We start from the raw sequence: 26,673 nt of genomic DNA, 5'->3' as shown, positions 1-26,673 counted from the left end.
ACTGGAGTCATTCAGTGTGGAGCAAGTACAATCCCAAATCCAGGGTTTTAACCATCTGCCACCCTGGTTGGCACAAAGACCAAGTGTAATTTTAGATTTAGTGCAGCACAGGAGAGATTACACCCGTGCTTCTGTTTTTACTTCAATATTTTCAGACATTTGATATGAGCATCACACCTATGCAGCTGTCTTTACAATTGGGTCTAAGCAGGGGGACTGTGTTTGTTGCTCTGTCGTTTTCTATTATCCCGGATCATGTCTTCAAGGTCTGACTGCCTCAAGACTTTACTGTCTTTGATGCAGAATTAGAGTTAGTTACGTGTTCCATTCATGTCTCATGGTAACTGTTATGATGTGGAACGTGTCAAGTGCATAAGAAATGCACACGTGAATCAAAGTTCCCTTATTCTTTTAGTTAAAATTTTTATTAACTACCCCATTCGCTTAAATGGCACAAAATGTATATATTATACCTATAGATTTATTTATTCCTATTAAAAAATCCATATCTAGTATAGATGGAGTTGTCAAGGAAGTATGATTTAAATTTATTTTTGAAACTATTACTGCTGTCTGTCCGACATTTTATTTCATCTGATAATTTATCAAAAAGTTTTACAGCAGCATATTTTACCCCTTTCTGTGCCAAAGGTAGGTTAATTAGAGGATAGTGTAAGTTTGCCTTTCTTCTGGTATTGTAATCATAAATGTCACTGTTGTTTTTAAACTGGACCATGTTTTTGAGAACAAATTTCATTACTGAGTAAATGTATTGTGAGGTGGTTGTAAGAATTCCTAACCTTTTAAACAGATGCCTACAAGATGTGCGACTGTCAGCCCCACACGTTATTCTAATCATCTTCATTTGAGCAGTGAATACTGTTTGCCTAAGTGTTGAGTTACCTCAAAATATTATTCGTTTGACATCAGAGAGCGAAGGTATGCAAAGTATGTTAGCTTACTAATTTCTACATCCTTAATATTGGCAATTATTCTGATTGCAAAAGTTGCTGAACCTAGTCGCTGTAGAAGATCCAAAATATGAATTTTCCAATTAAGATTCTCATCTATATGTACAACCAAATACTTAGTATGCTATACCTGGCTACTGACTTCTGTTGATGTTGTGTTATATTTATTGAAGGACTGTGCTCCTTACAGCAGAAAATTGGATGTACAGTGTTTTTTCAAAGTTCAGAGCAAGCCTATTCACAGAAAATCAATTAATAACTTTTCCAAAGAAATTACTTGTATCATTTTCTTTTGGAGTTTCTTTTACTGGATTAGTAATGATGTTTGTAGCATCAGCAAACAGCATCACTTTAGCTTCTTGTTTCAGATAAGAAGTGATGTCATTTACATATGTCAAGAACAGAACGGGACCCATGATTGAACACTGTGGAACACCTAACATAATTTCACCCCAGTTAGATGAAATGGCAAACTTCCTTAAATCCCTTAAACCACACATAAAGAAACTTTTTGTTTCCTGTTCTGTTGACATGACTTAACCGCTCATACACTCTCCCATTTATACCGTAGAATTGTAATTTCTGTAACATAATTTCATGGTTCACACAATCAAATGCTTTGGATAAGTCACAGAAAATTCCCATTTTTACATTTTACTATTTAAAGACTTTATTATGTGGGCAGTGAAATTGTATATTGCTGTCTCAGTGGCACATCATTTTTAAAATCCGCACTGTGATTTGTTACATTACTTTCTTCACGATTTGTGAAAATGTTGTTATCAAGGATACTGGCTGGTAATTATTGACATCTATAGTGTCCCCTTTTGTGTAGAGAGGCTTGACAATTGTGTATTTTAAGCTGTCTGGGAAAATACCTTGAGCTAGTGATGCATTACATATGTGAGTCAGAACATCAGCTGTAACTACTCCACATTGTTTTAATATCTTGTTAGAGTTGTCATCTACTCCAACAGAACATTTATTTTTCAAAGGTTTAATGATTTTTCTTTATTTCACAAGAGGTTGCTTGGTGAAAATTAAACTAACTAAGATTTCTCAAAACTATCTCTTCTGTGTACTGCTTGGCTTTTTCTTTTCAACTATTCTCACCATTTTTTTTTTTTTACCTACGCTTCAGAATTGGTTGTTAAATACATTAGCTACTTGTGTACTGGTGGTTAAGATGGTCTCATTCTCCTTAATAGTAGTCCCACCTACCCCAATGGTTACTTTTCCTGTCTCCTTTCTAACAAAATTCCATATTGATTTGATTTTAATACCCAAGTTGCTAATTTCATCTCTGACATATATATTTCTTGATTTTCTGACAACTTGTTAGAATATGTGGTCTTTTGGGCACTGCAGCAGATGAGACATTCTTCCAGTGCTAAATTTCTTGTCTGTTCAGATTTTCTGAGCGCCCTTTACTCTCTCCAATGTTTGTACCCAGCAGATAAATTCATCCACTATATCTAGGATGCCCTCCTCCAACTACAGTGACTGAGGAAGGAGGTGTCTTTCTGCTAGGTACCTGGGCACATGAGAATTGCGGAGAGCGAAAGGTTAGATCGATTGCCAAGTAGACATGTTGTGATCCTCTGGTATTTCATGTGCTATCCCCCTGCATGCTATCACCTCGCTGTTGAGGTACAAAGTCATGCATCAGTGGCAAGACAAATGGCTCGAAGTGACTGACAACAAGCTCTGTGTTGTAAAGCCCACAGCTCGGCCATGGCGTACTTCTTTCCAGCCACATTGACGGGACAAGGCCGTTCTTACTTGTCTTCGCATAGGCCCCTTACTCCAGTGAGAGGACCATCCAACGTGTGGTGCTTGCAGCATGCAGATCACTGTGCACCACATTTTATTGGACTGCATTTTATTTGCTGACCAGCAGATGGTGACAGGTTTGCCGACGGATCTGCTCTCTATTTTAAGCAGTGTTCAAATGAATGTGATTCAAGTTTTAAAGTTTTGTGAATTGTTCAACATTTTAACAAGATTTTAAGGAGATGTTTTTAATGTGTCAACAGGGTGACTGACTCAACCAAGTTTTTTGTAAGTGCTGAGCCATTTACATTTTCCTGTGCTTTCTTTTAGCCCCTCTGTGTTTTGTTTTCTCTGTGTTTTAATTTTATGTATAGCCACTTTCTGTCCTAATTGGTTTTAGTGCATATGAGATAGTGACTGTGTGGTCATTTCGAGTGCATGAGTATACAACAATTTTAGTTTATATCCACATTCATTTGTTTTGATAAGTGTAAGGGCGCTGATGAGCTCTCCATTGTGTGCTCATAAGATCAGCACACACACACACACACACACACACACACACACACACACACACACACAGTGAAATTTTGTACATGTGAGTAGAATTATTAATTTCTTGTTTACCCGCTTATGTTACACCGTAATTTTTCTGGAGGCGCCTGTTTGATTGGAGGGGGGGGGGGGGGTTCATGTATGACTATAAGGATATAAAATAATTTGTTTCAGACAGTAAAAGGTTTTAAATTTGCTATTCGAAAAAATAACTGTGAGATTTTGGTTGTTAAAAAATATTTTGCACAAGGTGAAGAATGTGCTATCACCCGTGGGACCTGGTTCTATGCAACATGGCAACCCTTGGAAGCTGACCACTGTGATCAACTAGAAGCTGTTCATTTAAGTCTTTTCATCGGGAAGAAGCTCCTCGACTTGCTGCCAGATCCTACTTGCAACACTGCTCGTCCTGGTAAGTCAGTCATAAATCAAAATGGCTTTCATTTTCTTTTTCCATTAGCAATATTAGCTTCTTTCTTGGATGTAGTAATTTGTCAGTGTCATCAGTTATTTTCCATTGTTTCAATTCTGTACTGATCTATACATACTTCTTTTTCCCATTCTCTAGTCCTGATCAGTTTATTTTTCTTTCCACTGGCTTATCCTGTTTTCTGGTTCTTTCTCTTTCTCCTCATGGGGCTCACAACTCTTTTGTGATGACATACCTGGCACCTGGTGAGCACGGGGCCGTGAGTCATTGTGGCAGTTCGTCTCCCCCTCCCCTCCAACTATCCTTCACGTCTGTATACCTTACCTCCTTCCTCCTCTTATGGCTAGTTAAATATTGTTCCTGGCAGTGGGTTTATGCCTCTACTTTTCAAAAATTTCCTCAGTAACACAAGCTACGCAGGGAATGTCACCCATCATAGCACATGTCCCACCAAATGTACAATTACACCTTATTCACATGATGTGGATCGTGTATGCAAAGTGTGGAAAACACAACACCGTCACCGAGCCATTATAGGAGGAGGTTATCATATAACTGCACAGCTGTGGCCTCCTGATCATGAAGGAATTGAACTGTCAGTATCTGTCCTGTCAGCATGCTGCATATGCCAAGGAGTATGTGGTGTTGAAACTGGAACATGGAGGACTCTCTGCAATGGTTGCTGGTACCAGGCAGCTAGTGCTGTGATAGGGTGACGATTGTGAGAATAGTCTCCAGCTGGAGTGCATGGTACAGTGGTAGACATTTCGCAATGAAGAGACCTAACTATCCTAAGTTAGTGATCGTAAGTCACCAGCATTCTCATCAGGTCAGACAGTTACAATGTTCCGAGATACAACTTCATGACATTGCCTCCATTAGCTACAATAAGTGAGCAAAACCGATTGAAGGAGCAAAGAGAGAAGTATGGTCCCCAGTCCTTGGTCTTTCTAGAATGGACATGGAAATTTTCTTGAAAATAAAACCATTGTGCTTTGTAGAACAAATTGAAGATGAATACAGTAAAGTCACCTCCATCAGTAAAATGAGAAACAAATAACTATTACACAATACATCAAATAACTATTACACAATACATCATCTCCCACACAGTCACAGGTCCTGCTCTGATGTAACAAGCTTGGGGATATCTCAGTTATAGTTACACCACATAAGAACCTCAGCGTGTTGCAAGGTATATATTTTCATGTCCTTACACTACAAACAGAGGAAGAATTATGAGGAAACTTGGAAAGATGTTGAGTCTACTTTGTCCTTTGCGTCCAGGAAAAACACTGGAACTTTCATTCTGCCTTTTTATAATGACACACTTCAGAGAAAGTGAAGATATTGGTCTATCAGTGATATGTCAAACAATATACACCATCTCCCGTGCAGCACTTTAAATGAATATGTTGGTTGTAAACATGTTTCGTGGTGTTCAAATGGCCCAATGTATGGAGACTGTGCCCAAGCATTACATGAGAACACTCTGTGTCGAAGACTTCTGGTTTACATTAACTGTAGGGAAGGGCATTCTCCCTGCTCATCAGCTTGATGTATATTCAAAAAAGAATGCAAAATACAAAACCTTTGACTGAGTAATTTATTTTGAGATTTGGAAGAAATATGAACATTTACATACTGTACAAACAATGACAGATGTCACACAAATAATAAGCAAGGTACCGCCTACAGTAAAAAAGAATGCTCACTCTCCTCCATCAATACTGGGATCAAACATCCTCCCAAGCACTCTTCTCCAGGCCCCGAATCAAGGAAAACAGGATCTTCTCCCCCTCTATTATCCTTCTACATCTACCTCAAGGACCTTGGCCTCCCCTTCCTGAGCAGTGCAGTATCTTTCTTGACAGGTCTCTCTTGGATGAGGACTACCCATCCATATCCACAAACCACCACCACCACCACCACCACCACCACCACCCCTCCCCCTCCCCCTCCCCTTTCCACATTGGTCATGGGAGGAGGAGGAGAAAATCAGTGGTTTAATGTCCCATAAACAACAAAGTCATTAGAGATGAGCACAAGCTCTATTTAGGGAAGGATGGAGAAGGAAAGTGGCCATGCCTTTTGAGGAAATCATCCTGGCATTTGCCTTAAACGATTTAGGGAAATCATGGGAAACCTAATTTAAGATGGTTGGACATGGGTTCAAACCATCGTCCTCCCGAATGCAAGTCCAGTGTGTTAATCACTGTACTACCCCACTTGTCATTATAATTGAAAATGGGCTGTCGGACATCCTGCTTGTCTTCAGTTCCAAAAGCCTGTCTAGACATTTCCAAGCTGAAACTAAATATCCAAAAGAAAAAGAAGGAAACAAAGGAAAAGACAGAGCACAAATTGGTGATATTGGATTGTGACAAGTTTTTACCACTTCCAGTCCACCCTTTCCCTAACAGCAACTGAGACTTATAGAGACTGTGGGCCCTAAACTCTCACACCTTCCATGTATGTTGATAACGTCTGGTCTGCATGTATTATACACTCTGTGATCAAAAGTATCTTGACAACCCCAAAAACATACATTTTTCATATTAGGTCCATTGTGCTGCCGCCGACTGCCAGGTACTCCATATCAGCAATCTCAGTAGTCGTTAGACATTGTGAGAGAGCAGAATGGGATGCTCCGCGGAACTCACGGACTTTGAGTATGGTCAGATGATTGGTTGTCACTTGTGTCATACATATACAAGCGAGATTTCTACACTCCTAAGCATCCCTGGGTCCACTGTTTCCGATGTGATAGTGAAGTGGAAACATGAAGGGACACGTACAGCACAAAAGCGTACAGACTGACCTCGTCTGTTGACTGACAGAGACTACCGACAATTGAGGGGGTCGTAATGTGTAATAGACAGACATCAATCCAGACCATCACACAGGAATTCCAAACTGCATCAGGATCCACTGCAAGCACTATGGCAGTTAGGCGGGAGGTGAGAAAACTTGGATTTCATGCTCGAGCGGCTGCACGTAAGCCACACAAACGACGCCTCACTTGGTGTAAGGAGCATAAACATCGGACTATTGAACAGTGGGAAAACATTGTGTGGAGTAATGAATCACAGTACGCAATGAGGCGATCTGATGGCGGGATGTGGATGTGCCGAATGCCTGATGAACGAAGGGGCTTGTAACCCTTGTTGTTTTGTGTGATACTATCACCGCATAGGCTTACATTGATGTTTTAAGCACCTTCTTGCTTCCCACTGTTGAAAAGCAATTCAGGAATGATGATTGCATCTTTTAACACGATTGAGCATCTGTTCATTATGCATGGCCGTGGTGGAGTGGTTACACGACAGTAACATCCCTGTAATGGACTGGCCTGCACAGATTCCTGACCTGAATCCTATAGGACACCTTTGGGATGTTTTGGAATGTCAACTTTGTGCCAGGCCTCACCAACCGACTTGGATACCTCTCCTCAGTGCAGCACTCCATGAAGACTGGGCTGCCATTCCCCAAGAGACCTTCCAGCACCTGATTGAACTTATGCTTGCGAGAGTGGAATCTGTCGTCAAGGCTAAGGGTGGGCCAACACTATACTGAATTCCAGCATTACCGATGGAGGATGCCACAGACTTGTAAGTCATTTTCAGCCAGGTGTCTGTATACCTTTGATCACATAGTCCAGCTTATGGACAGAGGTAACTTTTGATAAAAAAAGATGTGTTACTGCCAAGTAACATAACTCAATGAAACCTGGACCATGCATAGAAAGTACTACTACAGTCTAACATAGAAAGTAACTGAAAGAAATACATAATGAGATGAACAGAAATGACACTTTCATTTAAAGACAATAATTACTCTGAAATCACTATGATTTATGATTGTACTTTGCAAAATACCACTCATGGTTCTTAATAGCATGTATGACCACCACCGATAGCAGTGCATGCACTGCAATATGCTACCATGCTGGCCACAAGGTTGGTAAGGAGTTGTGACAGAGTGTTCCATTTCTCCACAGTGTGGTTTACAGCTGCTGGATGGTTGTCGATTGTGTGTGTGTGTGTGTGTGTGTGTGTGTGTGTGTGTGTGTGTGTGTGGACTTGCAACCATACTCCTCCCCAACTCTGGTGGGGAAGGGCAGCGTGTCAGAGCAAAATTGATGAATCTACCATCTTCAAAGATTTGGGGGTCAGTACACCCATGCATCTTCATGCCTCCATACCTCTCACCATATGAGGGTACTTAATGCAACCATGAACAATGTCGAACATCATCACTTTTGGTGGTCCAGCTTTCATGGTGTTGCATGGGTGTACTGACCTCCAAATCTTTGAACAGAGTGCTCTCATTGGTCATCATTATTGTGACACTACTCCTTCCCCATATGCATCTTTTCTGGTGCGCTTTCGGCCCTGACTTCATTTTTATGTATGACAGCGCACAACTCCCCCCTTAGGGTCCGGGGGTTAGAATAGGTCCGAGGTATTCCTGCCTGTCTTAAGAGGGGACTAAAAGGAGTCTCTCACGTTTCGGCCTCCATCTGATGGTCTCCTGTAGGGTTTGACCTCCACTTTTAAAAATTTTCCCAAAGATCAAGCCAATTGGGGAAGGGCACCTTATATGGTGCATCGTGTCCATTATGCGCTGAGACCTATCTTATCCTTCATTGACGTGGATCTGCACTTCTGCTCATTGTCCAACTGTTGGGCAAGGTCACCCTCCTGAATGTGTATTTTTCCATCAACTGTGCTGTATCATTTTCTACACTGGCAATGATAATGGACTTGTTTGCTTGGCTACATCTGATATCCAGCACGGTAGCTAGTCTGTTGTTGTGGGGCTGCCATGTACCCCATTGGTTGTAGCCCCCTGGCCACACAGAGATCGCTCTGCTGATGCCTGTGCTGTTAACTCCCCACATATGCCAAGGGGTAGATGTCTATCCCCCTGGGGCATTGGGACTTCTGGCAATGGCCATCCTGCTGCAGCTGGGTGGCGACCGTGAGGAGGGCCCCTGGTCGTAGTGGGTGGCATCAAGGGTGGATGACATGCAATGAAACGCAGTACATCATTTCTTGCTGATGGTGAAACACCAGCAGTGTCTAAGGGTTCGCGGGCTCAATTCAATGCACAGAAGGGTGACCCCAAATCGTTTCCCTCCCTGACCACTCCATTGGAGGAACATCAGGCTAAGGATGGCAGCAGCTCTTATTCGTCCCGGTACCTTGTATGTTCGAGAGCTGATGGGGAAACTTTCATGATGATGAAGCCTCAGTTTTTTGTTGACCATTTAGAGGGCAAGTTTGGGGAGGTGGAGGGCTTGTCCAAAATGAGATCTGGTCATTCTTGATCAGACCTGCATCCTCTGCCCAGTCATGGGCATTACTCACTTGTGACAAGTTGGGGGATGTTTCTGGAACCATCACGCCCCATAAGAGCTTAAATGTGGTCAACGGTATCAAATTTCACAGGGACCTTCTTTTGCAGTCCTACGATGAGCTCGCATCTATTTAGAACAGCAAGGTGTACATTTTGTTCGGCATGTCCACCATGGTCTGAGGGATAATCAGGTTGCCACTGGTGCCTTCATCTTGGCCTTTGAGGGTGATTGAGGGTGATTGAGGGTGATACATTATCCTAGATGGTGTCAAGGTGATGGTCTACTGCTGTGATGTAAAACCCTATATCCCTCCCCCATTACGGTGCTTTAAATATTGGAAGTTCGGTCATACGTCTTCCTGCTGTACTTCCAGCATCACATGTCGAGATTGTGGATGCCAAACACATCCCAATACTCCATGTGCCCCACCTCCCATCTGTATCAACAGTGGAAAGCACCATTCGCCTTGCTCGCCAGACTGCAGAATTCTCCAGAAAGAAAGGAAAATCATGGAGCACAAGACACTGGACGGACTGACATACACTGAGGCTAAGAGGAAATTTGAATGCCTACATCCTGTGTGCATGACATCGTCTTACACCGCCGCTACAACAGTTCTAGCCCCATCAGCTCTGCCAACCCCAGTCACCTCTCAGAGCCAGAAGACTACACCTGCCCCTTGATGGTGGGGGGCACTTCCCTCCATGTTGCTCCTGCACCACCTGCTTCGGGAGCAACAACCCCCCCCCACCCAACCATTGGGAACGTCTATCCACACTTCTGATCTGGAGAAGCATACAACTTCTTTGGTTGCTCTCTTTAGGAAGGGGTCCCTTGGGTCACTCCCTGCCCAGGTTTCTGCTAATCGGAAAGATGACAGCTGCCATTGCCAAAAGAGCCCAAAAGCAGCTGGTTGCAGGGCTTCACGCTCATCCTCAGTCCCGGAGACTGATTTAGTGAAGTCCTCCCAGCCAGGGAAACCCAAGGAACAGCAAGAGAAATCCAAAAAGAAAGTCCCCAAGACCAAACGAATTGTGGTGGCACCCAACCTCCAAGCTCTGCATATATGGATGAGGTGGACATTCTGGTGTCTGCTGAGGACCTAGACCTTCCCACACCCTCAGGCAAAATGGATATAGACTGCTCAGGCAAAAAGTTGGTGGCAGCAGGTGACCCTGCGGCTTAAACTGCCTCATTGAATGTTCCATGGGTTTCCAGTCTCACGATGACATCGTCCTTCAGTGGAATTGCGGCAGTTTTTTATGCTGGCTGGATGAGCTATGGCAACTGTTAAGCTTTACACTTGCTTTCTGCATTGCCCTCCAGGAAACCTGGTTCTCGGCAATGTGGACCCCTGCCCTCTGCGGTGATAAGGGATACTACAGGAAGCACAGCGACTGTAGTCGAGTGTCAGTTGGAGTTTGCATTTATGTCCTAAACTCAGTCTGTAGTGAAACTGTGCCCGTTCAAACCCCTCTAGAAGCTGTGCCTGTCAGAATAAGGACAACACAGGGAATAACTGTCTGCAATGTATATCTTCCGCCAGGTGGTGTAGTATTTCTGACTGTATTAACTGCACTGATTGATCAACTCCCTAAACCTTTCCTACTGTAGAGGCGTGTTGGACGTGGATAGAAACTGTCAGGATGCGCCATATTAAAACTCATCTGAGTTTCCCAAGTGATTTATTATTTCCAGCTACAGTGCCCCCATTCCTCTCAGTCAGCGTTACCAGGTCCCGCAATGCTGAGGACACCACTTCTCTGTCTGCAAAATGGCTTGGTGCAGAATGGCTGCCTCAGCAACTCGTGCAATGTCCTGCTGTGTGTTGGCCTTGTACAGCCGCGGAACTGTGATGACGTCAGGCTGCGCCGCCAGTCAACTCAGCGGCCTCATCCCTGCTGCCTCAGTGCCACTCACAGGGACTGCAAGGCGGTCTGCATGTGCTTCCTCGCCAGTGTGGCTAAGATCATGGCGACAACAAGTGCCCGTGATCTGGCATCCGAATCTGCAGCCCTCGCCTTGAGAGCCAACAAGACTGCCCGCAGTAGCGAGCCATGGCGTGGCCCGCCGCTGGCTGGCTGCGGCCCTGCATTGGCCTCAGAGGGTCGAACCAGCAACCTACCATAGACTGGAACGCTGGCACCCCATCAGCTGGTGGTGGGACACACCCCACTCTCCAGGAGAGCTGTCACACTTGAATGCCGTGTTAGCGAGCCAGCGCCTATTTATACGTGGCTGTGTACCACTGTTTTGATAACGCACTGCTCTGAGTCATATATTCATAACACCTGGGTTGGGCATGTGGGCCCCTTCTGACTATAACTTGCGCCATGCACACCGCTGTGTTTATTCTTTTCAGCGGGTCTACGGCCCTGTGGCCTCCATTCTACTTTGCAACCGCTGGTAGTGTAACTTACTGTCAACATGCCCACACCTGGCTGTAACTTGTGCACTCGGAACTATTGCACCAAAGCTAACCTTTTCCTATCTTAATTGGTGGTGCTGCTACACTACTTTTGGGAGATTTGAACGCACATAACCTCTTGTAGGATGTCACCGTGCTTACTGGCTGAGGCAGAGGTGTCGAAACTGCACTGTCTCAGTTCGAACTCTGCCTCTTAAATACTGGAGCTGCCACACATTTCAGTGTGGCTCGAGGTAGTTACTCAGCCATTAATTTATCAATTTGCAGCCCGAGACTTCTCCCATCTATCCACTGGAGAGCACATGACGATGTGTGTGGTAGTGACCACTTCCCTATCTTCCTGTCACTGCCCTGGCATCAGGCCCACAGACGCCTGCCCAGATGGGCTTTAAACTAGATGGACTGGGGGAAACTTTCACCTCTGCTGTCACTGTTGAATCTGCCCCGCACAGGAACACCGATGTGATGGTTGAGCAGGTGACTACAACAATCATTTCTGTGGCAGAAAGTATGATCCCTCACTCTTTAGGATGCCCCCAGCAAAAGACAGTACCTTGGTGCTCGCCAGAAGTCGTTCAAGCAATTACGGAGTGTTGGCGAGTTCTACAGCAGCATAAGTGGCACCCTTACCTGTAGCACCTCATAGCCTTTAAACGATTCCATGCTCGCATTCACCAACTTATCGAACGACAGAAGCAGGAGTTTTGGGAGAGATATGTTTCGACCATTGGGTGCCATACGTCACCTTCCCAAGTCTGGCAAAAATCAAATGTGTTTTCAGGTACCATACCCCAACAGGCGTTCCCGGTGTTAACATAAATGGAGTGTTATCTACCGACGCAGACGTGATTGCCAAGCACTTTGCTGAGCGCTATGCTGGAGCCTCTGCGTCGGAGAATTACCCCACAGCCTTTTGCACTCTCAAACGGTGGCTGGAAGGGTAAGTCTCCTCGTTTACTACACGCCACAGTGAATCCTATAACGCTCCACTTATGGAGTGGGAGCTCCTCAGTGCCCTTGAGCTCCTCAGTGCCCTTGCACATTGCCCCGACAGCTCCTGGACCGTACCAGATCCACTGTTAGATGATTAAACGTCTCTCATCTGAAACTTCCTGGCAGATTAAAACTGTGTGCTGGACCGAGACTCAAATTCGGGACCTTTGGCAGACCAAGTGGTAGAGCACTTGCCCGCAAAAGGCAAAGGTCCTGAGTTTGAGTCTCTGTCTGGCACACAATTTTAATCTACCAGGAAGTTTCATATCAGCGCACACTTCGCTGCAGAGTGAAAATCTCAACTCTGATCTGACTACAAGTGACATCTCTTCATCATCTTCAACTGGACCTGGTGTGATGGCATCTTTCCATCGTAGTGGTGGGAGAGCACCATCATTCCGGTGCTCAAACCCGGTAAAAACCTATTTGATGTGGGTAGCTATCGGCCCATTAGCCTCATCAACGTTCTTTGTAAACTGCTGGAACGTATGGTGTATCGGCGGTTGGGTTGAGTCCTGGAGTCACGTGGCCTACTGGCATCATGTCAGGGCAGCGTCTGCCAGGATTGCTCTACCACTGATAATCTTGTGTCCCTCGAGTCTGCCATCCAGCCTTTTCCAGAGGACAACACCTGGTTACTGTCTTTTTTTATTTACGGAAAGTGTGTGACATGACCTAGCGTCACCATATCCTTGCCACATTATATGAGTGGGGTTTCCGAGGCCCTCTCCTGATTTTTATCCAGAATTTCCTGTTGCTTCGTACTTTCCATGTCCAAGTTGGTGCATCCCATTGTTCCCTCCATATCCAGGAGAAGAGGTCCCGCAGGGCTCTGTATTGAGTGTCTCTCTATTTTTAGTTGCCATTAATGGTCTAGCAGCAGCTTTAGGGCCGTCCGTCTCACCTTCTCTGTATGTGGACAACTTCTGCATTTCATACTGCTCCACCAGTACTGGTGTTACTGACAAGGGAACCTCCCCATCGCACCCCCTTCAGATTTAGTTATAAGTTGGCACAGGCCTTGAAAAATTGAACACAGATCAATCGCGAAAACAGGAAGAAGTTGTGTGGAACTATGAAAAAATAAGCAAAATATACAAACTGAGTATTCCATGCCCAAGATAGGCAACATCAAGGATAATGTGAGCTCAGGACCATCGTGGTCCCGTGGTTAGCGTGAGCAGCTGTGGTCCTAGAGGTCCTAGGTTTAAGTCTTCCCTTGAGTGACAAGTTTAATTTTTTATTTTCAGACAGTTATGATCTGATAAACTCTTATGTTTTCATCACTTTTTTTGGAATGATTATCACGTCCACAAGAAAACCTAAATCGGCCAAAGTAGAAGAATCTTTTTACCCATTCGCCAAGTGTACAAGTTAGGTGGGTCGACAACATATTCCTGCCATGTGACGCACATTCCGTCACCAGTGTCATATAGAATATATCAGATGTGTTTTCCTGTGGAGGAATCGGTTGACCTATGACCTTGCGATCAAATGTTTTCGGTTCCCATTGGAGAGGCACGTCCTTTCATCTATCAATCGCACGGTTTTGCGGTGCGGTCGCAAAACACAGACACTAAACTTATTACAGTGAACAGAGACGTCAATGAACGAACGGACATATCATAACTTTGCGGAAAAAAAAGTAAACTTTTCACTCGAGGGAAGACTTGAATGAAGGACGTCTCCTTCCGCAGCTGCTTGCGCTAACCACGGGACCACGGCGCTCCTGAGCTTCCAATATCCTTGATGTTGCCTATCTTGCACGTGGACTACTCAGTTTGTATATTTTGCTTATTTTTCCATAGTTCCACAGAACTTCTTCCTGTTTTCTCTGTTGGTCTGTGTTCAGTTTTTCAAGGCCTATCCACTGTGCCAACTTATAACTGAATCTGAGGGGGGTGCGATGGGGAGGTTCCCTTGTGAGCGGCACCTACAGGGATCCATCCACATGGCACAGTCATGGGCTCTAGCCCACAGTTTCCAGTTTTCTGCTGCAGAGTCCTTTGTTATGCACTTACGTCGGCGTCATACCGTTCATCCAGAACCAGAACTTTACCTTAATGAAGATCCACTCACTGTAGTGGAGACATATCGATTCTTAGGACTGGTTTTTGATGCCCGATAGACTTGGCTTCCTCACCTTCGTCAGCTTAATCGGAAGTGCTGGCAGCACCTCAATACCCTTCGCTGCCTGAGCAACACCTACTGGGGTGCAGATCGCTCTACGCTGCTGCAGTCCTACAGAGCCCTTGTTCAATCCCATCTTGACTATGGGAGTCTGGTTTATGGTTCGACGGCACTCTCAGCGCTGTGTTTACTCGACCAAGTGCACCACTGTGGCATTCACCTAGTGACAGGAGCTTTAAGGATGAGTCTGGTGACCAGCATCCTTGTGGAAGCCGGAGTGCCTCCATTGCAGGTTAGGTGTGCACAACTTCTGGCCATTTACATAGCACATGGTTGTAGTTCTCCTGTGTATCCGAATCACCATCTCCTTTTCCCACCCACAGCGGTTCATCTCTCACATCAGCGGCCCAGGTCACGGCTTCCAATTGCAGTTCATGTCCGCTCCTTTCTTTCTGAACTGCAGTCCTTGCCTTTACCACTTATACTTGAGGGCCATTCACGTACACCTCCATGGCGTACACCTAGGCAACAGCTTCACCTGGACCTTTCACATGGCCCTAAAGACTCAGTTAACCCCGCGGCTCTCCGCTGCCACTTCCTCTCAATTCTTGACAAGTACTGAGACCACAAAGTGGTTTACGCCGACGGCTCCATGGCTTCACGTATGTCCATGGAGGACATATTGAACAGCATTCCTTGCCCGATGGCTGCAGTGTATTCACTGCAGACCTGGTGGCTATAACTCGAGCACTTCAGTATATCCATTCATGCCCCAAGGAATTGTTACTTCTGTGTACTGACTCCTTGAGCAGTCTACAATCTATCGACCAGTGCTACCCTCGCCATCCTTTGGTGGTGTCCATCCAGGAGTCCATCTATGCCCTGGACCGGTCCCATCATTCAGTGGTGTTTGTGTGGACCCTAGGACACGTTAACATCCCAGGCACTGAACTTGTCAACAGGCTGGCCAAACAAGCTACGCGGAAACTGCTTCTGGAGATGGGTATCTCTGAACCTGACCTGCGTTCTGAACCTGTCCCTCGTTCTGACCTACGCCCTATGGTTTTTCGGCTTTGGGAGACAGAGTGGCATAACAGTACACAAAACAAACTGCATGTCCTTAAGGAGACTACGAATGTGTGGAAGTCTTCCATGCGGGCCTCTCGCAGGGAATCAGTTGTCCTCTGCCAGCTCCACATTGGCCACACTTGCGGGACCCTTGGTTACCTCTTGCGCTGTGAAGACCCACCTCAGTGTCGGTGTGGTGCCCGGTTGACAGTGGCCCATATTCTGGTGTGCTGTCCCACCTTGACTGCCCAGCGACGAAATCTTGGGTTACTGGACTCATTGCCGCTCATTTTATCTGACAACACCTCATTAGCTGATTTAGTTCTAAATTTTATTCATGATGGTGGGTTTTATGATTTGATCTAAGTTTTAGTGCCTGTCCCTTGTCCCTCTGTGTCCGCCCTAGTGCTTTTAGGGTGGAGGTTTTAATGTGTTGCAGAGTGGCTGGCTTCTCCTTTTTATTCTCGTGGTTGGCCAGCCACTGTAATCTGCTTTCTTGTTTTACTCTCTTCTGTTTCTAGTGTCTCTCTGTTGTTTTCTTGTCCTCCTTTGGTCCTTTTGGTGTTCATTGGCTTTCCTTCATTCTTGTGGTTTTTCCTTTCTTTTTGTTTTATGTTATATGTCTCGTCTGTTTTATTCTCACACTTGTGGCATTGTTTTATTAGGAACAACGGACCGATGACCTTGTAGTTTGGTCCCTTCCCCCCTCTTTTAAACCAATCAACCAACGCACAACTTCAATGAACAGTGCAGGTGGATGTGCTCATGGAACGAGTGTCCTGCCACTTTTAGACCCAGTATGTCACTGTGGAACCAGACTTGCATGTGATATCTTTTGGACGAGTGCCAAAGATAGCTTCCTGACAGAGCTGGTCATACCACCCATATGGATTAGATGGCCCGAAGTATTGCTTAACTTCACTTTTCATGTACAAATCTACAAAGACCATCCAACTTTCAGTATTCTCTTCCAGAATAAAAGAATACAATTTCCACAAACATGCTCATGGATTGGTATCTTGATATTAGCCAGTCTGTGATCCATCCTCTCTAAACTACACATGATCTTTCTCAACCCTCTGTTATAATCTTTCTGACAAGCACTGCTTTTCAGGGACCTTTGCCAAACCTTGTCTAGATCTATCTTTCAAAGCAAAATATGTAACAGGCTTATCTTTTGTATAGGGACTGCTTTGTGCAGTGGATAATGAATTTTAAATGTGGAAATCATTTACACTGATGGATCATGTGTCGACGGCCAGAGGGGCTATGCTTTCACAAATACAGGCAACAGTGAACAGCATTTGTATTACAAGGGTACAGAGTCTTTACTGAAAAACTAGTAGCCATTATTCAAGCTCATACATTGTACAATAGGGACAACCAAATCAGGCAGTGCAGTTGTTAAAACACTGACCTTATACCTGGAAGGATGGAGTTTGCTCTGTCAAACCATACTGATTTAGGTTTCCAGTGGTTTTCATAAATCAAATTAATCAAATGCCAGGATGCTTCCTTCAGCAAGGCCACAACTGAGTACCTTTCCTATCCTCATAAAAACATTTTTTATGTTCATCTACATCTACATCCATACTCCGCAAGCCACCTGACGGTGTGTGGCGGAGGGCAATACATGTTGTGTGTATAGGTATATTTTGAGCTATCTGTTGTTATTTTTTTATATTGAGAAATAGTATATCATTGTGAGATGACCACTGGTGAATAAATAAAATGGATCATGTGCAGCTGCTGACTTCAGCCTTTCACAGTTTGTGCAGGGTGCCAAGCCATAACACCAGACACCCACTGGCACTGTCCTTTCAAGGCCTCTTTGAGCTGCAAAACACCTTATGGCTGATTGTATATGTAGGAGTCTCCGTAAATCAACTTGCAAATCATTTGGCCAAGGAGGCTACCAAAAAGGACGTTCCAGAATTAAAGATAGTGAGCCCTGACTTATGGAGAACTCTATTCCAACCGTTTTTAGCATCATGGAATGGGGGCTGCAATTTACTATAGCTATCACCAATACTGCACACCATAAAGATTCTACAGCTGCGTGGCTGTTTTCATGTGCCACTGAGAGTCTACAATTTTCTGCCAACCCTGCAACAGCCACACTAGACTGATCCATAAATACATTCTTAAACAAGCCATTCCACCTTACAGCAGGTGTGGTGCCCCTTTATCAGTGGCACATGTTTTAATAGTGTGCCCCACCTTTACTGCACTAAGGCAACCAATTAAGCTATCTGACTCATTACCTCACATATTTTACCTTTCCTTTACAGCAGATTATATTTTTCCATCCTTTTTCCATCTCGGATCAACATATTAATGGTCATTTTGACTGTCCATCTTGTTCCTTGTTTGAATATTGCTATTGTGTAGTACAGTTCTTTTTTCCGGTAAATGGAGGTATTTTACTGTCATTTAACATAATTTAAGAAAAGTATTATTATCATCATTGTCCCTGTATAAAGTGCATTATTTTCAAGTATACACTTCAAATGTGTTATGGCTACTGTTTATCAGCAAAATGAGAGCTTGGCTTGTTCTATGTAAAGAACTATAATGTGTTGAAAAAACGTTATGCAGATTTATAATGCAGGTACAGGGAACTGCATAGAAATTCCAAACTATGAACAGTTTATTTGTACAGTGCACTGAGTAGCGAGACCATAATAGTTAGAAGTTAGTTTGAAGCTCAGAGAGAATGTCTTGAATGGGAAATATCAGTGGGTGTCGTAGGTCATTTGAACCAATTTAGAGGTAATAACTAAAAATGACTGTTTGATAACTGCTGGTTCTTCCGATCTGTAAATTTCAGCATTCTGCTCAGAAAGTTTCCAATCATTTATTTCTGTTGCTGATGTTCATAGTCTCCATTCAGTGTTCCTGCCAAGCCACTTAACTGATTAAGGATGGTGTGTGCTTGTGGTACTTTTTGCACTGATCAGTGAAGTTTATAAGCTCCATTGTCAAAGTCAAAGACTAATATGGGAGCCTAATATTTTCAAAACACTGAAATTAATTTTTTTGCAAATTGTGTCTCATATTACATGATTCCGCATCTCAAACCTCCATTCGTATTACATGATTCCCCATCAAAACTGTAATTGTATATAATATATTTATACGTGCACTTAAACCCATTCTTGATTGACTGTCTTGAACAACCCACTTATACGATACACATTATTGTTCTATCACATTGTTGTTAAGCATTTGTCTGCCATGTGTCCAAAACACACACCTATTTTTTACCTTAAACTAGTGCTGTACATCTAAAAAGTAGGTGACAAATTTTTGTTGGTGAGGTGTACTGTAGATGCAAGTTTCCCCACCCCTCATTGCCGTTTCCCCACCCCTCATTGCCGTTTCCCCACCCCTCATTGCCATTTCCCCACCCCTCATTGCCGTTTCCCCACCCCTCATTGCCGTTTCCCCCACCCCTCATTGCCGTTTCCCCCACCCCTCATTGCCGTTTCCCCCACCCCTCATTGCCGTTTCCCCCACCCCTCGTTGCCGTTTCCCCCACCCCTCGTTGCCGTTTCCCCCCACCCCTCCTTGCCGTTTCCCCCCACCCCTCCTTGCCGTTTCCCCCACCCCTCCTTGCCGTTTCCCCCACCCCTCATTGCCGTTTCCCCCACCCCTCATTGCCGTTTCCCCCACCCCTCATTGCCGTTTCCCCCACCCCTCATTGCCGTTTCCCCCACCCCTCATTGCCGTTTCCCCCACCCCTCATTGCCGTTTCCCCCACCCCTCATTGCCGTTTCCCCCACCCCTCATTGCCGTTTCCCCCACCCCTCATTGCCGTTTCCCCCACCCCTCATTGCCGTTTCCCCCACCCCTCATTGCCGTTTCCCCCCACCCCTCATTGCCGTTTCCCCCCACCCCTCATTGCCGTTTCCCCCACCCCTCACTGCCGTTTCCCCCACCCCTCACTGCCGTTTCCCCCACCCCTCACTGCCGTTTCCCCCACCCCTCACTGCCGTTTCCCCCACCCCTCACTGCCGTTTCCCCCACCCCTCACTGCCGTTTCCCCCACCCCTCACTGCCGTTTCTCCCCCCCCCTCATTGCCCTTTCCCCCCCTCATTGCCCTTTCCCCCCCTCATTGCCCTTTCCCCCCCTCATTGCCCTTTCCCCCCCCCCTCATTGCCCTTTCCCCCCCCCCCATTGCCCTTTCCCCCCCCTCATTGCCCTTTGCCCCCCCTCATTGCCCTTTGCCCCCCCTCATTGCCCTTTGCCCCCCCTCATTGCCCTTTGCCCCCCCTCATTGCCCTTTGCCCCCACTCATTGCCCTTTGCCCCCCCCCTCATTGCCCTTTCCCCCCTCATACTTCCTCATATTTCTCCCTACCTCCCCCCTCTCCACATTAATTAAGATTTATAGTACAGTCGATCATAGTTGTCACAGTTTTCTCTGCACTTCGCCTGAGCTGTTTCTCGTGCTTCCTCTGCTCTCAAATTGATTTCCTATCTGCAACATGATATGAAGCTAACCTCACCTGCCCTGGGCAAGTTTACTCTGGCTCCTTATTCTTGTCCTCTCAAGAAACTATCCATCCCAATCTCTAGCCTTTGTTCCATGTCTTTCCTTTCCTTTTTGATGTTCACCTTGCCCCCTACATTCAAGGCAGTACTCATGTCAATCAGATTGCTTACACCTCATCTGTATTATGATTGATTATATTTACTTATTCCATTATTTGTATTCCACCCATGATTTTTCCATTATCCACTTAGTATCCCTAGCTAAGGAATTATAGTTAGTCAACCTTGTTGATAAACTTGTTACAATTATCACTGCTCATCTTCGTTTTAGCAGTTTACAGGCAGACAATCTTCTTTCATAAACAATTTTCGTATACATGTTTTACTTACATTTTGAATGATTTTGATATTGTACTCATTTCAGTCATGACTGATATGATGATGTGTATCACCAGTTTCTTTTTTTGTGTTAATATATTAATTTAAAAATATAATGAAATTTAATTCATAACCACTTTTCTTTGTGTCCTCTTTTCCAGCTCTGCATACGGAGCCTTTTGCAGAATTTCAAGTGGACTGGTACTCACCATCAGAAGTTTACCTTTATAGTGAAGCCGCGCCTTCCAAACTTATGCGTAGTGTCACTCAGAGGCTTGGATTTCAGAAATGTTAGTAACATTTCATTCAATAACAGCTGAGAAAATGTACAAATTAAAGATGAAAATCTGCATTTTTTTTCTACTCTGTATTGCATACTGTTTTCTTTTCTTTTAATTTCTTTTCTTATTACAACATTGTATTATGAGTGCACTACAACTTGGCTCTTCATTGAGGAGGAGGTGTAGGGGGTTTGGAAGGGAGTAACTGATTCCCAACTAACACACAGACTACTTTTGCAAGTCAGACAACATTTCCATTTATGTTTGTGTTTCGTGTCACTACAGAAGCAGAGAAGACACATGGAGGTTGTGACCACTTAAACGATTTTAAGTAGTTGAAACTGAAGTCTTTGTGCCACAAATAATAAAATACTACACTGAAATGTTACAATGAACAGTGACAGTTTATTGACTGATTTGGAGTCCTCCTCTGTAGGTGAGTGGTCAGTGTGGCTGACTGCCTTGCAGGGTCTGGGGGGCTCGTGTTTGGGAACGATACCCAGCCAGGTCAGAGATTTATTCTGCTCATTGTCAATGCACAAGTCACTGAAGTGGTTTCAGATAAAAATACTTCCATGAGATGGCCGAACAACTCCAGCTGGAGTCTCCCAGACTGTACTTTTATCAGGTCATTTGTGAGTCTCATATACTGTACTTTTATCAGGTCATATGTTATATCACATTGTTTTATTTATCCATTACATGATCAAAAGCATCATTCACCTGTGTGACAGCTACAGACCTGCTGGGGACAACTTCAATGAGGTGTCAGAGTGTTTCTGGAGGAATGACAGCCCATTCTTCCTCAAGCACTGAAACCAGAGAAGGCAGTTGTATTGTATGCTGGAGTCTGAAACAGAATCGATGCTCCAACTCATCCCAAAGGTGTTCTGTTGGGATCAGGTCAGAGCTCTGAGCTAGCTAGTCCACTCCAAGAATATTTTTGTTCACAAACCATTGTCTCACATATGTTGCTCAATGACAGGGTGCATTATCATGCTAATACGGTCAGTCTTTGTCTCCGAACCTTTCCTTTGCTGCATCCAGTACACATTGCTGTAAAATGTATTCCTATCCTTCCGCATTTAATGTTTACTTAAGCTGACCACGAAAAATGCCACTGTACCATAACACCACTACTTCTGTCTTTTACAGTTAGCACTACACAAGATGGCAGGTAACATTCTCCACACTTTCACAAAGCCCAAACTCTTCCATTGGATTGCTGCAGGCTATAGCGTGATTCATCACTCCAAATTGCTCATTTCAGTCATCCACTGTCCAGTGGCGTTGCTTTTTACACCACCTCAAGTGTCACTTGGCATTGACTACCGAATTGTGTGGTTTACGAGGAGCTGCTCTACCCTATTCTTTTTAACTTTCTACAAACATCCATTGTACTAGATGGACCAATGGTAATGGTTTGGAACTCATGTGTGATTCCTTCCACAGATTTCATGTGACTCTTTTACAACCACCATCCACTTTGTTTGATGGTCCTTGTCCGCCAGTAAGTGAGATCTGTGTGGTAGTGGTTTTTCTGTGGTTGTATCTTCACATTTCTGCTCCACAATCACATCATCAGCAGTTGACTAGGACAGCTTTAGAAGGGTTGAAATTGTACCTGCTGGGATTGTTACTCAAGTGACATACAAAGACTAATCTACATTTGAATCTCTGAGCTATCCCGACTGACTCATTCTACTGTTACTGCTTCTCTAATGACAGCGCAATACTTCCTGCCTTCTTGTATACTGGCAGGTGAGGTGCTTATAACATCCTGTGGTCAATTCTTCATTGCATGGGACTGTCTGGATACTTATGATCAGATAAACTATTTAACGAAATCGTCGTAATGAATGGGATTGATTTGAAATTTCGTTAAAGAAGAATAATAAATTTTATCTTTTGCTTTTAAGTTAATTTTCTTTCGTGCGAACTTTGTTGTAGAACCACTCTCTTATTTTCGTGTGGTAATAAAATTTTTACTTACTTAATTATTACGTACATTTAAAGAAAAAATAATATTTACGTGAACTCATATGAACTGGTTAAGAATATTAGGTTGAGAATTGAGTCCTTTAAATCTTTCGGCCTTGGCATACACTTTCCAGGTGCAGTGGGTTTTTTGTTAAATATTTTTACTGAATTTTATCCCGGCACTAGCCATAGAACACAAGATTACCTCGATTAGCAGAAAATGTTTTAATTATTGCCAAGCCGACATTTATCACTGATCAAACCTACTTCACTATGCATTTGAGTTATTTTAAAGAACCATACTGTTTAAATTTCAATGTTAACTAACATTAACTATCCGCCTACGAATGCACAAACGTATAATTAATTCAAATTTTATCAGCCACAGGATCTCTGAGAAGGAAGAACAATTTCTTAATTCACCATTGATTTTTATGCATCTGTTCCCGATTTACGGGTTTGCTATTGTTGGTCGCGGCACAGCCCAGCAACACCGCTAAAAAAAAAAATGCTGAAAAATTCTTAAAGAAATTTTATAGATGACGTGGGCAAGCTAATTTACATAAATAATTCACACTTTTGATAAACTCTAATATATTTAGATCAAACAACAATACAACTCACATTAATTCGTAACGCATCGTCTAATGGCGGCTAAGTCCAGACAGAGACAAAAGAAGTCTACCCATTCGTAAAAAACTCTTTCACAGTGTCCTACCGCAATGACTTCTGAACAGAGAAGACCAAAGAATACATAATGCATTGTGCTTAAATAGTATTGCTGACTATTAACATTTCTTTGCAAATTGACGATATTATTCTCTTCTGGCAACATATCTCTGCTATCGCAAATACTGACACATTTTACAATCACATAATAAATACAGAAAAATTCCTATCCTAAATACAGAGAAATATTACAACAAAAAATATAAGGAGAATAACAAATGTCTTTTACACCACATTCAGTAATATTTTTGTTCAATAATTACGATATATACAACTTGCCCAGAGCGGCGTACATGGTACAAATAAACTCTTGTGTGTTTTTTTTTTTTTTTTTAAAATAATGTGAGTTTGCCAGGGAACGTTACATTGCCCCCTGGCAGCATTTGGCAAAGAGTTTTTACACTTTGACACAATGGTGCTAGTAACGTTCTTTACACTTGTATATTTTACGGAATGGCTCTTTTATTTAGTCCCAGGGTTATATAAGTTCATGGCTCCCCCATTTGGGCGTAGGCAAACAGGAAACCTGGGCAAAACTGTGCCGGAGCCCAGCCATCCCAGTTGGTTCATGGTCAATATTGTTTCTTCAACAGTTATTCATTTGAATTAAATTAGCAGTTCGTCACAAACGGTTACACAATTACACAATATCACAGTCACATACAGTTCGACTGAAGTTTTTTGTGTGTGATACTATTATTCTTGTGATACACTACAAGGTCACTTGTCCTACGTAGTAAATGTTCAATGTTTATCGAAATGAAGTCATTGACATGTTATTCAGTTTATGTGAACATAAAAAAAAATCAATAATGCTGTATTTGGTGAGCGGTGCGGAGTGATTGTTGAGCGGCGCTCGGCGCGGCGCGCTGACTCCGTGTAGGTCACCGCCCCCGGCATTGACAGCTACGGCGCGGAGGGGCGTGGCTGTCTGTCTGGTCTGCTACGGGCTGCTGCGGCCGCTGCATAGCTGATGTAGCCGGATGCGCGTTGGATATCCGCTCGCCCGTGCGACGTCTTCTTGCAGTGCTCCAGGAAACATGCAACAAGTTCAGAAACAGTGTACTATCCTTATAGGCATTTTTTCTGCTGTGGGAAAGAACGCACACAGTTAGTGGCAGTTATTACTCAGTAGGCCTTCGCTAGTCTGGTTTGCACAATGTTTCGTTGTTACAGTAACACGTTTTATGGGCATACAATATTTTTCACCATGTCATGACTTGTCATTAGTCACACGCAAGTTTTTACCTTTGGACAAAATGTATCTCTGTAGTCAATGCGCTTTCCTAGCGTCCCTTGACACACAAAGAGTTAAAGTTTGACACTAGCTTGATCCACCGTCCGTTATCGGTTCACTGTTCGTGTCGTTCTAGTTCCTTGTGCACTTGCACACACGGCGATGATACAGTTTTTTATTACTTATACTCAACTACTCCGTGACGTATTGCTGCAGGTTTAACAGCCACTGTCTGTCTCTGCCGCACAATACTGCACTTTTGTTTAAGTTCCTTTATTTTTATTTACAATGTCCGCTGTGCAATTTTTTTTTTTTGTAATAGCACATTCGTAACACTTTACTAAGGTGTGATATTTGCATACATGGTAACAAAATATTAAAATTTGGTATTAGTTTGCCCAAAAGTCATCTATATTCGTGTTCGAGTAGATTTTATTTGTGCATTCCAGCCGGATTCAGGCATATTGTTCAATAACTCCTTTGAACTCATGTCACACTTTACTATCAACGTCCTACGTAACTACAGTGTAGTCTCTGTAGGCAAAAATTGACTTGGACTGTATCTGGCTAGCTCTTTTTTACTGTTTGAATCTGCACATGCTTCAATTGAAGCTTCTTTGTGCGTAACTTTGCATTACATAAATTTGCAACAAGTTTGCCTCCCGTGGTGCCCTCGGTTCACTACTGGGTGCATTATTTTCTCTAATAACATTGGTGAGATAATAAAGTTCTCAGGGCCTCATATTATTGATATTATTCTGGGTTCGAATCTGTCAATCTGACAACTACACTTATATACATACATACACATAATAGAAAAGATTGTGCCAAGAAATATTTCAAATTTGGGCACATAGAAAATATGTAGTACACTAACTAATTATTACTAAAATGTTCTTTTTGATTGAACTCTGTCACAGCTTAACACTATAAATAATTGCACTAATCAGATTATCTGTGCAAACATTTAGAGCATGTTCTAGATAACACAAATTAAAAGAGTACATAACACAAATATCCATACACATGAGAAAGTCAATCATATTCTTATAACTAAACACTTCTACACTAGTACATTATCTCTAAAGATCACACATCATTAATGTTCATTATTTACAAAAGAATGGTGTCCACATAGGACTATTAGTCTTTTACTGTAGGAATGCTTTTACATCCTTACGCGGATACAGTCCCCGTACTCTTCCTGAGTGGGGATCTGCTAAGAGATAGCTACACTCATGTGGCACACTTACTACTCTAAAAGGTCCATTGTACACCAATTGCCACTTGCTATTCTGTTTCAAGGATGCCGAGGACTTAGGATGATTGCGTAAGAGTACCAAGTCCCCAACACTAAATTTTTGGTTATTCGTCACATGTCGATTATATTTTTCTTTCCTTTTCTGAGCGCACCTGGTAAGGTTGCACCCTGCTTTTCTTATCTTGTGTGCTTATATACAATGTATAACCTGAAAAATTTATTTAACTCTCCAAATGTTCGTAAAAAAACTTTTTCCTTCTTGGGCCAAGGAATGGAGTATGAGGCTCGACAGTAAGTTTTGTGAGGCTTCACCTCGATATTGTACTGATATCCCTTAACAATTCCTGGTCGTTCAGAAAATACATCTGCATAATTAGATAATAACTGTACCAAATCCTGTTGTTGCATTGAATTTAAATTTTCGGACTGTGATACTTTGTTCACAAGTGCGTCCACATTTGCTTTTAATTGATCACCTTGTACGTCAGGATAATAGAGATTCTGTCCTAGACCATGATTGTCTAAATGTAGTATCGACTGATTCCTACACTTTATGTTAATAGCATTACAATTAGGTACAGGTACCTCTTCAGATCTGAG

The 26,673-nt window shown here is 43.4% G+C and overlaps 1 protein-coding gene across 2 annotated transcripts in view; it reads left to right on the top strand.

Annotated features, from left to right (window-relative positions):
* Nucleotides 1-26,673, top strand: part of LOC126418648 (phospholipase DDHD1-like) — a 189,753-nt gene that overhangs the window by 64,925 nt on the left and 98,155 nt on the right. For both annotated transcript variants that reach the window (XM_050085520.1, XM_050085519.1), the window contains exons 2-3: nucleotides 3,550-3,711; nucleotides 20,747-20,875. In XM_050085520.1, the coding sequence (XP_049941477.1) occupies nucleotides 3,550-3,711; nucleotides 20,747-20,875 (291 nt within the window). The remainder of the gene's footprint in view (nucleotides 1-3,549; nucleotides 3,712-20,746; nucleotides 20,876-26,673) is intronic.

This window comes from Schistocerca serialis, chromosome 9 (assembly GCF_023864345.2).
Source record: "Schistocerca serialis cubense isolate TAMUIC-IGC-003099 chromosome 9, iqSchSeri2.2, whole genome shotgun sequence".
Lineage (NCBI taxonomy): Eukaryota > Metazoa > Arthropoda > Insecta > Orthoptera > Acrididae > Schistocerca > Schistocerca serialis.
This window is presented reverse-complemented; position numbering and strand designations above follow the sequence as displayed.